The 16,604-nt window shown below is 42.6% G+C and overlaps 1 protein-coding gene across 1 annotated transcript in view; it reads left to right on the top strand.

Moving 5' to 3' along the window:
- The window catches only part of TXNDC16 (thioredoxin domain containing 16), a 62,041-nt gene that overhangs the window by 835 nt on the left and 44,602 nt on the right, over positions 1–16,604 (top strand). Inside the window, exons 2-6 of the mRNA XM_087728447.1 lie at positions 562–785; positions 6,161–6,379; positions 8,242–8,324; positions 9,781–9,854; positions 14,602–14,676. Of these exons, the coding sequence (XP_087584573.1) occupies positions 6,199–6,379; positions 8,242–8,324; positions 9,781–9,854; positions 14,602–14,676 (413 nt within the window). The 5' untranslated portion in view covers positions 562–785; positions 6,161–6,198. The remainder of the gene's footprint in view (positions 1–561; positions 786–6,160; positions 6,380–8,241; positions 8,325–9,780; positions 9,855–14,601; positions 14,677–16,604) is intronic.

Genomic DNA, 16,604 nt, shown 5'->3' with positions numbered 1-16,604 from the left:
AAAATCCGGTTCGCTTCTTTTAATGCCTTTCGCTTCGCTTTGCATTTGGCTGCTGGCAGGGTCGGTGGTGCGGGAGGCCTACGCCTGAGTCAATGCTCGCCGGAGACGATTTTGTAATAATACTTAATCGTTTTCCTAACTGCGTTCCCCGCTTCTCCTTGGATGGGTGGGCTGCAGAGTGGTTGCTTGAGGCGCTTTGCAAATGCGATCGCTTCCCCCACACCGCCTTCGGTTCCTTCGTCTCTGTCCAGCGGAGCGGGATTCCTGCGAACCGACCGCCTCCTTTCTGGAATGCAGTTCTCACCCGGTGCCTCGTCTCCGAAATGCATTGGTCTGAACGATGCTGCTTCTCCCCGCTTTCTTAGACGGCTGTGATTTTCTTTAATTGCATCTTTGCTATGAAACTAGTGCAGCTCAGATTGGGAAAGATGGGAAGTTGAGTAACTAACATATATTTCCCACCAAACCCCTTTTGCTGTTGCTTGATAATGTTCCAAAAAGTGGTTTCCGACTCATAAAACATCAATATTTAAGAAATGTATTGACCGTCTTCTTTTAAAGTTACCGAGCGCTCCTGTATTACACACTTCAGAACGTTGCAACCCTTTGGAAGAAAGTCGCTGGGAGTCTGAAGCCTAGATTGACAAAACACATCCCTAATCTGGAACCTGGGACAGTGGAAAGGGAGTTCTCAAAAAAACACAATGGCATCTGGGGAATTTGGTGGTGGGGGAATTCCCCAGGAACATTGAGTGGTGGCAGACAGCACAAGAGTGAAATGTCAGGTGAGTTACTTCTTTTGATGTTCGTTGTGTTGTGATAGCTCTGATCAGTAATATCTACTGATAGGCAGTTCAATGGTTCAAACCCTAGCGCCGCATAACAGAGTGAGCTCCCGTTACTTGTCCCAGCTTCTGCCAACCTAGCAGTTCGAAAGTGTGTAAAAAATGCAAGTAGAAAAATAGGAAAGGTAACAGTGTTCCATGTGCCTTCGGCATTTAGTCATGCTGCCACGTAACCACAGAGATGTCTTCGGACAGCGCTGGCTCTTTGGCAATGGAGATGAGCACCACCATCTAGAGTCAGGAATGACTAGCACACATGTGCAGGGAAACCTTTACCTTACTATATACATACATATGCATACATACATACATACATACATACATACTGATAGACAGAGATGATAGAGATAGATATAGATATAGAGAGATCGAGATCGAGATATTAATAATAATTAAAACTTGTATGCCTCCTGACTCTCAATAACTCTGGGCAGCTTACAACAATCAAAAAAATTAGAACTTTTGATCATTAATTAGTCCTTGACTTATGACCATTGGTTTAGCATCTGTTCAAAGTTACGACAGTGCTGAAAAAAGTGACTTATGACTGGTCCTCACACTTACATCATTGTAGCATGTCTTCAATTGTGGGATGTTGATCTTGGCACTTGGAGACCGGCATCTATTTATGATAGTTGCAACATCCTGGAGTCATGTGATCGCCATTGCCGACTTTCCCACCGGATTCCAACAAGCAAAGTCGATGGGGAAGCTGCCAGGGAAGGTTCCAAATCGAGATCCTGTGATATCTTGCAAAATGACTGTGGCAAAAAAGGTTGTAAAATCAGATGCAATCATAGGATGCCTCACTTATCATGCTGCTTAACAATGAATTTAATTACCCTCAATTGTGGCTGTAAGTCGAGGATTACTTGTAACATCGATCAAAGATAAAGGTAAAAATAAGCATGTGTGCTAGGAGATAAGTGATGTGACGTTTGGGGGAGTGAAAATAAATTAGATGTTTTTTCTAATTGTCAGGGTGACAAAATGCCTCAAAGATTGTGAACATCTAAGAGTTTTGAGATTGAATGTCTTATGTATTTTTAGGGACTACTTCAAGAGCATATCAAGGGCTCTTCACAAAATGATTGCCTCTCCATCTCTCTCTCTCTCTCTCTCTCTCTCTCTCTCTCTCTCTCTCTCTCTCTCTCTCTCTCTCTCTCTCTCTCTCTCTCTCTCTCTCTCACACACACACACACACACACACACAGACAGACAGACAGACAGACACACACACACAAACACACCTTAGCTCCCAGGATGCATGCTAACACCATCCAATTTACTGTATTTTTGGAGTATAAGACGCATGTAGCCCCACCGACTCACCCACACCCTTTGGCCTCTGCGTCCCAGCAATTTACCTCCTTGTAGCAAACGGGAAAATGGAGCTTGCTGAGGTGGCAATAGGCTATGGCCATGATGGCGAACCTATGGCACACGGGCCACAGGTGGCACATGGTACCATTTGTTAGGGTATGTGAGGCGTTGTCGTGTCAGCTGGCCAGCACGCATGTGTGCGCTGGCCAGCTGATTTCGGCCTTCTTTTGAGGCTGTTTTTCGCCTTCCGGAAAGTAACTTCCAGTTTGTCCATGGGTCCATTTTTCGCCCTCCAGAGCTTTCAGGGAAGCCTCTGGAAAGCTCTGTAGGTTGAAAATCGGCCCTATGGACAAACTGGAAGACACCATTCCCAAACTTCTGGGTTCCCTGTAGGCCCGTTTTTCACTCTCTGGAGGCTTCAGGGAAGCTCCTGAAGCCTCCGGAGGGCCTCTGGTGGGGGGAGGTTTTCACCCTCCCCAGGCTCCTAGAAAGCCTCTGGAGCCTGGGGAGGGCGATGTGTCAAAAGCAGAGGGGGTCGCGCGCATAGCATTATGGGTGTGGCATGCCCGTACACAACCCCCCTGCGCTCCCCCCACTTTTGGTATGGGAGCCAAAAAAGATTAGCCATCACTGGGCCATGGCAATCCTTGCAGCCTGAAACAGCTATGCTGAAACTGAAATTGAAAGTGAAACTTGCTGTTTGCTGCAAGGAGGCAAAAAGGCAGAGCAGATTTTTTTTTCTTCTAATCAGGCTAAATTGAAACAGGCTGTTTGCTGTTTGCTGCAAGGAGGTAAGTCAATAACTATAAATGCCTATAGAATGTTCAAATTGTTACACTTATTTTTTAAAGCCTGATATTATTATTCTAGACAACTTAATAAAATGAAGCTTTTAAAATAAATGCTTGATCTGAAGAGGACAATTGTATTGTATCTTCTTTTAAATAGCAGAGAATAATGTATACTTCCAGAAAGCCACATCAATTTTCACAGCATCTGTACAAGTATAATCTGAAATGTAACACCACAAACAGTGTATATCCTCTGTACTGTTGGCTGTTTGCTGCTTGCTGCAAGGAGGCAAATTGCTGGGAGGCAGAGGCAGATTTCGTCCCCTTGTTTTCCTCCCCAAAAGCTAGGTGTGTCTTATACTTCAGAGTGCCTTATACTCTGAAAAACACAATATCTTTTCCTCCTCCAGACAGTTGGTCAAACGTCATAGCTCAGGGCTACAAAAATCTGCCATGCTTTGTGTGTTTTCCCACTTATTTACAATAAGAAATGAAACATGTCTGTTAGTTTCTTTTATAGCAGCTGGCTTTTCACAGAAAATTAAGGTACTTCCTCATACTTATTAATTTGATGCCGAAAGCATCCAAAATGAATATCTGCAATGATGCAATGAATTCGGCAATGGTGAAGATGCCTCCTGTGTCAATGAGTTCTCCTTGCAGTAGCCCAAAGAGAATAACAGAATAACAGAGTTAGAAGGAACCTTGGAGGTCTTCTAGTTCAACCCCCTGCCCTTTTTAGCCACATTTGTTCCTGAGGTAAGGGAGTAAGTGTAGATGTGCATGCAAATATCCTGAAGTTTATGCAATGATATTGTGTTACTGCCAGCATCACAAATCATTGGTTTTGATCTGTGCCCTATCTGGTTTGGAAGGAAATGGGTGGATGATATGGTGCATGGCCCCAGAGGCCTTGTAAAAGGATATTTACAGCATGAGAAGTTCCATTTGAAAGGGAGCATGGTGTAATGGTTAGAGTTGTTGTTGTTAGTTGTAAAGTCGTGTCCGACTCATTGCGACATCATGGACAATGTTCCTCCAGGCCTTCCTGTCCTCTACCATCCCCCAGAGTCCATTTATGCTCGGGCTGACTGCTTTAGTGACTCCATCCAGCCACCTCATTCTCTGTCGTCCCCTTCTTCTTTTGCCCCCAATCTTTCCCAGCATTAGGCTCTTCTCCAGTGAGTCCTTCCTTCTCATTAGGTGGCCAAAGTATTTGAGTTTCATGGTTAGATTAGGGATCCCCAAACCCTTTAGTTTGTCAATGCCTTTGTGAAATTTCAGATTGTTCATTGACCCCCAAATATTTATAATTGGAAATAATTTAATACAGCTAGTCCTCAATTAAATGAGGTGATTGCAGCAATGTTCAGAGAGACTCTACTTACAAAGGAGCATGGGTGGGCATGGAGTGTTACAAGTATACTGCACGATTAAAGAAGAAAAAAAGGGCATTGGACGAATATCTGAAGGACAGTGAAAAAGTTGTACTGAAGGCTTACTGAACTCTACAAGACTAAATAAAGAACAGAAAAGAGATATGGCAAGAGAAGGTATTACATGGCCAGCCACACACACAAACCCACATTAGGCAAAGCACATAAGAACAATATCTGGCAATGGTTAAGAGCAGGAAAGTTTGAAAAAAGACACTGGGGGCTAATTCTAGCTGCACAAGACCAAATCTTAAGAATAAATGCATACAAAGCCAGAATTGAGAAGACAGCAACAGAAAACAAATTCCACCACTGTAAAGAAGCTGAAGAAACAGTGGAGGACCCAGTTAGCTGCTGCATAAAAGTTGTAGTAAAGACTGACTACATACAACAGCATGACAAAGTAACAATGGTGCACTGGAAGATCTGCAAGAAATACCATTTGCCTGCAAGCAAGAACTGGTTAGACCGTAAAATAGACTAAGCAATAGAAAATGAAGAAGCTAAAGTGCTCTGAGATTTTAAAATTCAAGCTGACAAGCACCTGTCACATAACATCCAGATATAACAATGGTTGATAAGAAAGACAAAAAAAATATCTGGATAATGGATGTTATCTGGAGATAGCAGGATAAAGGAAAACTAGAGAAAATCACAAAATGCAAAGATCTGCAAATAGAAGTTGAACAACAGTAGCAAAAGAATGCAACAATAGTGCAAACATTAATAGGCACCCTGGGTGCAATTCCAAAACATCTGCAGCACCACTTGAACATTGAGCATTGAGCCATGGTGGTGTAGTGGTTAGAATGCAGTACTGCAGGCCTATCTCACTGCTCGCTCCAAGAGTTCAATCCTGACGGGCTCAAGGTTGACTCAGCCTTCCATCCTTCCGAGGTCAGTAAAATGAGGGGCCAGATTGTTGGGGAAAATAGGCTGACTCTGTAAGCTGCTTAGACATGGATGTAAAGCACTATAAAGCAGTATATAAGTCTTTTTGCTATTGCTATTAACAAATTTACCATCAGTTGCAAAAGGCAGTGTTACTTGGAAAGGTTATATCTTGTGGAGATACCTTTAACAGCATCAAACCACATTTGCCTATCCCAAATCCCGAGAGGGACTTGCTAGGTCAGGTGTGTCAAACGTTGTCACCGCAGCATCAAGTGACATATCTGGAGTTTTCCTCCCTATGCTAAACCGGGTGGGGGTGTGGCCAGCATGTGACGAATCCGGCCTGCGGGCTGGGAGTTTGACAGCCCTGAGCAAGGTGGATAAAAATGCCAAATCCAATCTAAATATCTGGCTGACTATGTAACCATCCACATTCTTTTTTCTTTTTATGACCCTGTAACCTCTTGATTTAGGGCGGAGTTGGGGAAACTGAATAGAGCTGCCCCATTTACTGGCCGTGAGCATTTACTGGCCAGATGCCCTTCCTGACACCTATGTGGAGTTTGCAGCAGTTATTTTCTCTTTGCACCCTGATAGGGAAACATCTCTTGTTGCCTAGGATTAACTCTCAGCCTTCAGAGTGGGAGCCGAGCATTTTCACCTCTAAGCCATTGCTCCACTCAGTGCAACCAACCACAATAATACAAACAATAATGGATAATTCTATCCACTCTTAGGGGGTCAAAATTAACCATCTTGTGGGGCGGGGGACGACCCTGGGTTAAAATGTTGAACTTACCATTTTATCTGTAAATACTGTAGCAAGTTTGTATTTTATTTATTTTTCCTTTTCACCTAATATATCTTTAAGGTTGAATTCTCCTGAGACAACTTTGAGCAGCTGGAGACATGTCATCACTACAAATGACTCAACGGACTGACTTCTTTTTCCTGCTCATATGGGTTTCTTGCATCTCAGTGACAAGCAGTGTCAAAAACGTGATTCCAGAGTTAAGTCCCCAGGAATATTTTAGTAGCTTGCAAGCATCGAAAGTATCTAAAGCATCTTTGGTTTATTTTCAGAAGGATGGTGAGTATTTTCACCAGATTCCTTGAGAAAATTGGTTAGGAAAGAAAGAAAACTTATATGACTGGGTTTAGGAATTTGTAGCATGCATAAAATATATGTTCTGATTATTCCCTCCTAAGGACAATGAGCTTTTCATTCTACCCAGTGTTTGTCCCCTCTGCTCGTTCATGGAAATGTCTTTAATCAGACCTGACTCATAACGGAAACCCCAATTCAAATAATCTTTCAAAAAGTCAGGTGGGATGGGTGGTAAGGGAGATATCCATGTTGATCAGATTCCCTCAGGCGTTTGTTCCTTCCACCTGTCTAATTTGATGAATAATTCTGCAGAAAGTGAAAGGTTATACAGTATATGACGTTGTGACATTTGGGTTGGCATAATGATTTCTTACCTAGCTATGGTTCAGAATTTTTTTTTCATGCCCCCAGAAATGGTTTTGTTTAATTTATTTTTATGACCGCGTTTTGTTTTATTTATTTTTATGACCCTTTCTATACTGGAATAGGCTGTGTCCTGTCCTTAGGAAGGTGACTTTGGTTGTTTAAACCCTGATTTGATTTAATGTCTGAGGAAGAATGGTCACAACAAAGCCATCAATATTTATGGTCACCTTCTGGAGCTTTTGATATTGACATCGGCATTGATATATTTATCTCATTTGTTTTACATGTAAGTTTAGGTTTATTAGGTTTAAATGCCGCCCTTCTCCCAAGGACTCAGGTTAACGTTGAACTCGGCTTAATTTTCTTGTCATGGCTTGCTTAATTTCCCCCTTGGGCACATCAGCTTTTAATCTTCAGTATGCCATTTAGTAGTAGGTATAGGCCTCAGCCTCAAGAGAGCTTCCTCAATGTAAACTTTCCTCACCGTGTTAGAGGAATTTCTTTAAGAGTTCATTGGAAGGAATCCCACAATTTACATGCCATTCCAGGGAAGGCTCTGTCCTTCCGCCAGCCCTTCAGGCTAGACCAATCTAAAAACCAATGCCATATAAGTCAGTACAGGTATTCTTTGACTTACAACATTTCATTTAGTGACCTTTGAAGTTACAACGTCGCCTGAAAAAGTGACTTATGGCCATAAGTGTAAGCATGAGCATCCCCATGTCACATGACCCAAATTTGGACGTTTGGCAACTGATTCATATTTATGATGGTTGCCATGTCCTGAGGTTACATGTTCCCCTTTGGTGATATTTGTGTAACAAATGTCTCACTTAGCAACAGAAATATTGGGCCCAATGATGGGATTCCTTCCAATGAAATCTTGCAGAACTTCCTCTCACTCGGTATCCCAATATCAAGGACTACCTGTATTGCTATTAACATAAAAGTCTAGCACTGAAATCATATAAATCTGAATGCATTTCTTCCCTCCTCCTCTTTATCTTCATATGAATTAGGGAGTTTGAATTAGTTTGAAACATTTGCTTAAATTATTTTCTTAGCCTAGACTCAAACCCTTCTTATCTGATCATTGCCTTGGTAGTAGCTCTTCCTTCTATCCTTCAAGGCCATTCCTGTGCCCTTCAGGCTTTCCTATTTCTTTCATGGGGACACAACAGAGGTAAAAGGGGGGGGGAGAAGCAGGTTAATAAAAATGACTTTAAGTTAAGACGAAGATTTCACAAAAGATTTCACGGAATCTTTCACGAAGATTTCAAGTCAAGCCAACAATGTAGAGACAGTGATACGTTTATTCCTTTTGTTAAATTCAATATATGCTTGGTATGCCGCCCCCCCCAATTTCAGTAAAAAAAATGAAATGAAAATGAAACAATGTTTTAGAAATAGCAAAAATATCTCTTGTGATTGTCATTATGATGCCAGTGAATGTCTTGGTTTTTTTTTTTAAATTCCAGTTTCACCATCTAGTGAGGTGTTCCTGGAGCAGCTGGAGAATTCCAAAGAAGCTCTCCAAGATTATGGGATTTTTATCTTGAAGGTATAATATTTTCTGCTTTATAATTCTTAGGGAAGTATGACCTTTTTGGAATTTCAAGACAATCCATCCAAATTCTACCACAATGTACAGTAAATGACAAATTGCTCATCGGCTTTTGACTGCAGAGAAAAATAGTTCATTGTTTTCAACAAAACATAATCCTACTGTGTGAAATTATTCTCCATATATCTAGTGTAATCTGTTTGACTGCTAAATCCCGAAGTAACCGTTTTTTCCATTATCGTTTTCTTTTTGTGCTGCCCAACTCAATAGAAAATTGGAAAAGAAATTAAGTAAAGCAATTGAGACTCTATGCCTCTGTCTGTCAGCATGGTAAATCTCTGAATACTGAACAGAATGGAACCACTTTTGAAGTGCAGGGAGAAAGAATGTGGTAAAAAAAAATGGCCGGGATCAGTCTGTGGGGCTATAAGAAAGGACATTCTTCCAGCTGTGGGAAGGGCTCAAAACATTGACAGCTGCTCTCTTCCACTCATGTGATCCAGAGCAAAATCATATGTAGCCTGCCCTGTGCCTCCCAGTATATACATATGCATGAATTTAGGGCCACTCTGGAAGGGGTTGGAAAGAATTCCGGAAGTCCTGCTCTGTATGCTCTCCTTAGCTTGTAAATTAGCATTTCTAGGACTCAGTTCTATCACTGAACTGCTGTTTTCTAGCACAATACGAAGAGGGGGCACGTAGAAGGAGAACATCAGAGATCTGGGATAACAAAAGAAGAGAGTTTTTTTTCCTGATTTAATATGGATCCATGTCCATGACAATTCATTAAAACTATGGTTTTATATAATATGTCTTTATTTATAATAATAGGCTTTACTATTTCACAATTGAGTTCTCTCCCAGAGCAAAAAGCAGCTTTGGAAGTTAGGATTTTTAACAGGTTTGTGATGCAGGGACATAAAAACCCAATTCTGTATGCCTCAGTCTCAATCCTGATGTTTCCCCAAAGCCATTTTCAAAAAATAAGCAAATTCAGACACCTAAAATGTGTATCTGATGCAACGTTCAGTTTGTCTAATTTGTTGATGTGGAAGATGAGAGGAAGGTTTTCATATATGTGTTTCCAAATGAATTAAAGCCTCAGCAGGTGATTTGAGTTGATCTAGTTTGGGCTTGATTTAATTCTAGATGAGAGCAATCAATTCACTACTGTATAATTGAGCTGGTTGAAGATTTCATAACCATATCACTTATACTTCTAGATCACTTCATAGCGCCTTTCAGCCTTCTCTAAGCAGTTTACAGAATTAGTACATTGCCCCCAACAATCTGGTTCCCCATTTTACTGATGGAAGGTTGAGTCAAACTTTGGGCCGGTCAGGATCGAACTCCTGACAGTGAGTTAGCCTGCAATACTGCATTCCAACCACTGTGCCATCATGGCTCTTGCAATAATACCCCAATAAAGATTTTAGGTTTTTTCCCCCCATAGATTAACTGCCAAAGAGGAGAAGCATCCAGCTACTGCAGAGGAGATAACTCAATGGGAAAAGTGTATCTATTCAGGTAAACAGTTCATCTCATTGCGAATAAATTAATTACAGTGATTGAGCTTGCACGAGTGGTCTGGGGGTTACAACAGGCATTGGTCCAGAATTTCTGTCGCTTTGCAATGTAGTTGTAAAGTGGGATGTCACATGATGCCATCATTTAGTGATAACTATCCTGGCAATCCTCATTGCTGTGCTAATCCCAGGACAGTGCAGGTGTTAATCGAGGATCTTGTGTGACCGCAATGTTGGTAAAGATGAGAGTCCCAGGCAAGTGGGACAGCAGGGGAGAATTATGGGTGGCCAGGTGGTGTAGAGCAGGGGCCTCCAACCATGGCAACTTTAAGCCTTGGCGGACTTCAGCTCCCAGAATTCCACTAGCCAGCTTTGCTGGCTGGGAAATTCTGGGAGTTGAAGTTCACCAGGTTTAAAGTTGCCATGGTTGGAGACCTCTGCTGTAGAGCACTGGCAAGTGTTGCAGTGGCATTATGATGCTCAGGTAGATGAAGAGGCAGTGTGAGAGATTGACAAACTCATGACGGCTTCCTCACTGATTTTGCTTGTGGGAAGCCAGCAGGGGAGATCTCAAATACTGTTCATGTAACCGCAGGACACTAGAACTGTCTTCCATGTGAGCTGATTGCCAAGTGTCTGAATCACAATCGTGTGCCTGTGGAGATGTTGTGATGGCCAAAGGTTTATTGTAAGTCCCCCACATCCAGCAACATTGTTAGTTTGAAAAGTTGCTGAACAAGTGGTCATAACCTGACTGTCTCTATAGCTTGACATTGAGATCAGATAGAGATCTGTGCTCTCTCTCAGTCTGTGTCCTTCGCCAGCTTCTTTTTTCTTGGCCATTCTGGCCCAAAAGTTTTGACACAACAGCATTTGGGGGGTAGTTGAGTATATTGGTTTGTTTAGGAAATCTTATGCGGGCACCCAAAGTTAACCTATTAATCACAGTGAAGCAAAATAGAGAAGGCTGAGTTTGGTCTGCTCTGAAACAAAATGGATAAATTCTTTATCCATGCTTTGAACTGAAAATGCATTCTTTTTTTGCTGAAATACCCTATTTCCGGGATGGTGAACCTATGGCACATGTGCCACAGGTGGCACATGGAGCCATTTGTCAGGGCGCATGAGGCGTTGCCCTGTCAGCTGGCTGGCCAGCTCACTTCAGCCTTTTTTGGAGGCCATTTTTGCCCTCCCCAGACTCCAGAGGCTTTATAATTGCCTGGGGAGGGTGAAAACAGCCTCCCCTGCCCCCCCCCCCCCTTGGAGGCCCTCTGGAGGCTTCAGAAGCTTCCCTGAAGCCTCCAGAGTGCAGAAAACCAGCCCTATGGGCAAACTGGAAAATATAAATAAAAATAAATTAAACTCGGTTTGCTCGTAGGGTCATTTTTTTATCCTCCGGAGCCTTCAGGGAAGCCTCCTGAAGGTTCCTGAAGGCTTCGGAGGACTTAAAATGACCCTACAGACAAATAGCAATAGCAATAGCAGTAGACTTATATACCGCTTCATAGGGCTTTCAGCCCTCTCTAAGCGGTTTACAGAGAGTCAGCATATTGCCCCCAACAATCCGGGTCCTCATTTTACCCACCTCGGAAGGATGGAAGGCTGAGTCAACCCTGAGCCGGTGAGATTTGAACCGCTGACCTGCTGATCTAGCAGTAGCCTGCAGTGCTGCATTTAACCACTGCACCACCTCGGCTCTGGAAGTGACTTCCTGGTTTGCTCGTAGAGTTGTTTTTTGCCCTCCAGAGCCTTCAGGGAAGCCTCCGGAAGGCCCCTGAAGGCTCCGGAGGACTAAAACCGGGCCCTACGAGCAAACCGGAAGTCCATTCCTGAACTTCCACTTTGCCTGTAGGTCCAGTTTTGTTGCGCTCCAAAGGCTTCAGGGGCGGGGGAGGCTGTTTTCACCCTCCCCAGGCAACTATAAAGCTTCTGGAGAGGGCAAAAAAATCATGCAAAAAATGAGGGCAGTGTTGCTGGTCATGTGCGCTGGGGTTGCACATTGCATTATGGGTGTTGCACGACCTGCCCCCTGCACTCTCCCCGCTTTTGGCACGCAAGCCAAAAAAGGTTCGCCATCACTGCCCCATTTCGTTAAATAAACCATTAGGTTGTGATCGCTGTGTATAAAAACATGCCATTTCCCCCTTCCCAACATTAGAATTCCAGTAGTGAATTTCAAAGCTATTTGGTTCTAATAAGAGAAGTATTGATTTTGTAACTAGACCAAACATCGATGCCATCAGATGTGGTGAGGCTCACCAATTTAAGTAGTTTTATCAAGGGGTATATTAACTGAATAGCATAGCCTGGAGACACTAGCAGCCTGTCCTGTGTTTACATAATGATTTTGTCTTCTCTTAGGTTCTTTGTTTCCCATCTTGCAAGCTTCAGCCCTCAGACTCAAAGGTGCTTTTCCAAAAGACAACTGGACTTTCTTGGTTTTTCCCCCCCTTGAAAACATTTCGCTTCTCATCTGAGAAGCTCCTTCAGTTCTGCGGAATAGAAGGATTTATATTCTTTGCAGTCATTTGGTCATTAGTACTTTCTGCAATCAAGTTTGGAGCGGTTTACCTTAAGTTTGTATCTATAGTGAGTTCTTGTGTTGTTGTGGTTGAAGCTGAAGTATTCATTGACGGGTAAGACATTGTAGCAGATAATTTTACGTACTACGCTTAGGTTGGATCAAAGACTGCAAATTTCTAAGTTGTCTAAGACCCAAATTTCATGTCTGGTGCATAAGGTATGCTGTTGCAAGCAGAGGAGTGGAGAACTCTTCTCATGAAATATCTCCGGACTTGTTCAATTGTATTTATGTCTGATATGCCATGTGGGTTCCAGACAGATGAGCTGTATTCAAGAATTGGTCTAGCAAAAGTTTTGTGTGCCCTAGTTTGCAGTTCAATATTACCGGAGAAGAAGCTACGCAAGATTAGGTTAACAACTCTTAATGCCTTTTTGGCAATGTTGTTACAGTGAACCCTGGCACTTAGATCATTTGAGATGAGTACTCCAAGGTCCTTGACAGTGTCATGTACGAGGTCATATTCACTCAGCTTGTATTTTGTGTTCTGATTTTTTTTTTCTGCCAATGTGTAAGACAGAGCATTTGTTGGTTGAGATTAGGAGTTGCCAATTTTTTGACCATTCTGACACATAGTCAAGGTCTTTTTGTAGGATGGCAGCATTGGTGGTGAGGTTGAATAGTTTTCCATCATCAGTGAAAAGAACGCAGTTGCTTATGATTGCAAAGATCATTTATGTAAAGTATAAAGAGTGTGGGTCCTAAAACACTACTTTGAGGGACACCGCTGTTAACAGGTAGGTGCAGGGTTTGATAGGGTGTTTCCTATTTTGACTACTTGTTGCCTGTTTGATAGCAATAGCAATAGCAGTTAGACTTATATATACCGCTTCATAGGGCTTTCAGCCCTCTCTAAGCGGTTTACAGAGTCAGCATATCGCCCCCACAGTCTGGGTCCTCATTTCACCCACCTCAGAAGGATGGAAGGCTGAGTCAACCTTGAGCCGGTGAGATTAGAACTGCTGAACTGCAGATAACAGTCAGTTGAAGTGGCCTGCAGTACTGCACCCTAACCACTGCGCCACCTCGGCTAGGAACGCATCTATCCACTTATGCAGGGAACCAGAGATGCCATAAGAGTTTAGTTTTAGAAGTAATTTGTTGTGTACTACTGAATCAAAGGCTTTACAGAAGTTTATGTAAATTGTGACTATTGCTTTACCCTGGTCAAGTTGTGAGGTCCATATGTTTTTACAGTGTAAGAGTTGTAGATTGCAGGACAGATTTTTTTCTGAAGCCAAACTGCTTGTTAGAGTGTAGGTTATTTGTCTCTAAGCAGAGGGTAATGGATTGTTCTATGATTGATTCCATGACTGCAGGTGATGCAACCTAATGAGATTGGTCTGTAATATTCAAGTAGGCTGGGGTCACCCTTTTTGAAGATAGGGATGACTGCGGCTAGTGACTGTAAGTTAAGCAAGGAGCTGGTTTTGAAGGATATTTCATAGATGATGCTAAGAGGTTCTGCTATGGTGGTTGAGAGCTTTTTTAAGCAGTAGGCACATAATCCATCAGGGCCAATAGATAGAGATGGTTTTAGGTTGCATAGTGCCTTTTCAACGGCATCTTCGGTAAAATCGACATGAAATAGATTGCTGTAATTGGTTGTGGTACGATAGGGAAATATGGGGCATGAGCCATTGCTGGTATAGATAGGTAGCAATTATACCCTTCCTTCTCTGTTGTTCAGTCTCAACATAGATGGTCTCTTTGACCTCTCTTTCAAACCAGGGGTTCTCTCTGTCCAGAATGTGAACTTCTAGAAAAGCACCTTTGGGACAACCATAACCTGGATGATTGAGAATCTCCATAGGCATTCAGCCTTCAGACACATGAATCTATAGCAGGTCAGATCAACTTTTCTCAACCATTTGAGAAAAGGGCTGGTTCTGAGGGTTCTTGAAAGATCAGGGGCCAGATCTTCATCTTGACAGCTTTTGATACAACTGCTCCAGGCAACAGAAACACACGTTGAGATGGCACTGAGTAGCTTTGCTTCCATTTTGCATGTTACTGGGCATATTGAAGACTCACTGTCACCCCTCAGTGGAAACTAAAGAAGTCTGACTTCCACCATCCCAAAGATGCAACATGTGATAGAGTAGACAGTGTTCACTGTCCTTGCAGAAGCGGCCAGCTGGCTTTAAGCGTTTATCTTGTTTTCCAGGGACCGTATGCTGGTTCGTGAACTTGCCATAGATGCCTTGTTCAGCTTGGATGCCATTGTGGCAAATGTACTTTTGTAAGTTCTCTGTCCTTTATTTTCTCAATATACATCCTGTCTGCAAATAACAATAGTTGGGGCTGCCAGAAGAACAAGAATATCTCACTCAACAACCTGAAATAGTAAAAGGAGAAAGAGAAGAGGAGGAGGAGAAGACATCCTGCCTTTATTCAAGGCAGCAAACAAAGCTAAATACAAATACAATTTAAAAAATATTAAAACTAATTAACAGTTAAAATTTTCTTGTTTGGGGTATTTCCCGATGTTACAGGAATTTTTTCCTAATGAGCTGCTTTTCATTTTTTCTGGAAAGCAGATAGTTGTTCTCAGCTGGTTCCTGAGACATGACCAGAGAGAGCTCCAGAAGAGAGAAGGATTTTAGGAATGATACAGAAAAATGACAGAGCAAGGAGTCTCTGGCAGGAGCTTGCTATGAAGATGTTAGGCCTGCAGCCATCTTTTCTTTTGGATCTTTGGCTTGCCACTTTTTCTATTATTCTACTATGCATTTTCTATTGTGAGAAAATGGAAGGGGGGATTGTACAGAGTTAGGTGGGATGTAGCCATAATGAAACTCTTTCTAGAAAGCCAAGGTCATCCTTTGTCTCTGCCACCTCTGCACCTGACCAGAACTGGATGTGTGGAAGCTGCCAGCATGGCAATGGAAGATTCAACCATGTGATGGACTGGTGGGTGTGGGGGCAAGATCTTGAACTTTAACTGGGTGGCTTTCAGATTCGGGTTTTCCCAGATGTGCCAACATGGCTCTCTTAATAAATTGGAACTTTGAGGAATCCTTTGCCTCGGACCTTGATTTAATTTTGGATGCTATTTGGAACCCTGACAGAAGATCTGACCTCGTGATGGTTAAAGATCTTGGATTTATTTCATTGAAATGTTTACAGTCTGTCAGGCCGAAAACCAAGAATGGCATCTGACAATCTTAAGTTCCAAGCTGAGTTCTTTAGCGTTCTTTATTACCCTTTCTTTGGGTGCCACCCTGTGGTGATGTACGAGCCAAATTCCTGCCCAGTAATCACAATGGCCTGGGTTCAGAACCCATTGGAGTGTTGGGTTGTACCCAAGTGGTGTGATTCAACTGGTCTAACAACCGGTTTGCTGAGTGTGCACTTTGCACATGCGTGCTCGCTTCGCTCCTGCATGCACAGTGGGTTTAAACAAAGCTAAACAACTTATCTTGTACTGCAGCCCTGGTGAGTAAAACAGCTGAGACACGGCAATTCGCTTTGCCGTGCCTATCAGCAGGGCTAAAAAAAGAGGAAATATATGTCAGTATAGCGCAGGGGCAGGCGGATGGACCTGCCTGAAGATCAGAGTGAACCGGTTCACTCTCAGCTGATCTTCAAAGCTACCAGTATGCCCAAACTGGTCCGAACCAGTAGAGTCCCACCCCTGGTTGTACCACTATTTTTTTTACATTCTATGTAAAAATGAGTCAATAAGGACTGGAATGCTGCCTTACTAACAAAGTGAAGAGAGCCAGTGAAGTGGTTAAAACACCAACATTGGGAGACCAAGAATTTTAGTCCATTCACCATGAAGGCAGCTGGATGATCTTGGGCCAATCCTTCCCTCTCAGCTCTAGGAAGAAGGCAATGGCAAACCTCTTCTGAAATCTGAAGAAAACTGCAAGGACTTTTCCAAGTGGTATCTGGGAGTCCATACTAACTTGAAGGCACCGAAGCAAGCAAACTCAGAGTAGATCTCACTGGTCCTGAATGAATTCACACATACTTATGGTCTAGCAAAGTGAATCTGAAGCTACAGTTCATTATTTTCGTCAGTTTCTCAGAATAAGGAGCCATAAATTCTGATTTGTAGATCACAACTTGGTTTCTTTTAATACCAAGTTCCCTAATTCATTTAGCTGTTTTTAGAAGGAACCAGCTGGAAAGCAATCAGTAGGAAGTATATGCATGTTTGTT

This window comes from Thamnophis sirtalis, unplaced genomic scaffold (assembly GCF_051295495.1).
Source record: "Thamnophis sirtalis isolate CommonGarterSnake01/CBP01778 unplaced genomic scaffold, rThaSir2_p1.2 scaffold_1, whole genome shotgun sequence".
NCBI classification, from domain to species: Eukaryota; Metazoa; Chordata; class Lepidosauria; order Squamata; family Natricidae; genus Thamnophis; species Thamnophis sirtalis.
This window is presented reverse-complemented; position numbering and strand designations above follow the sequence as displayed.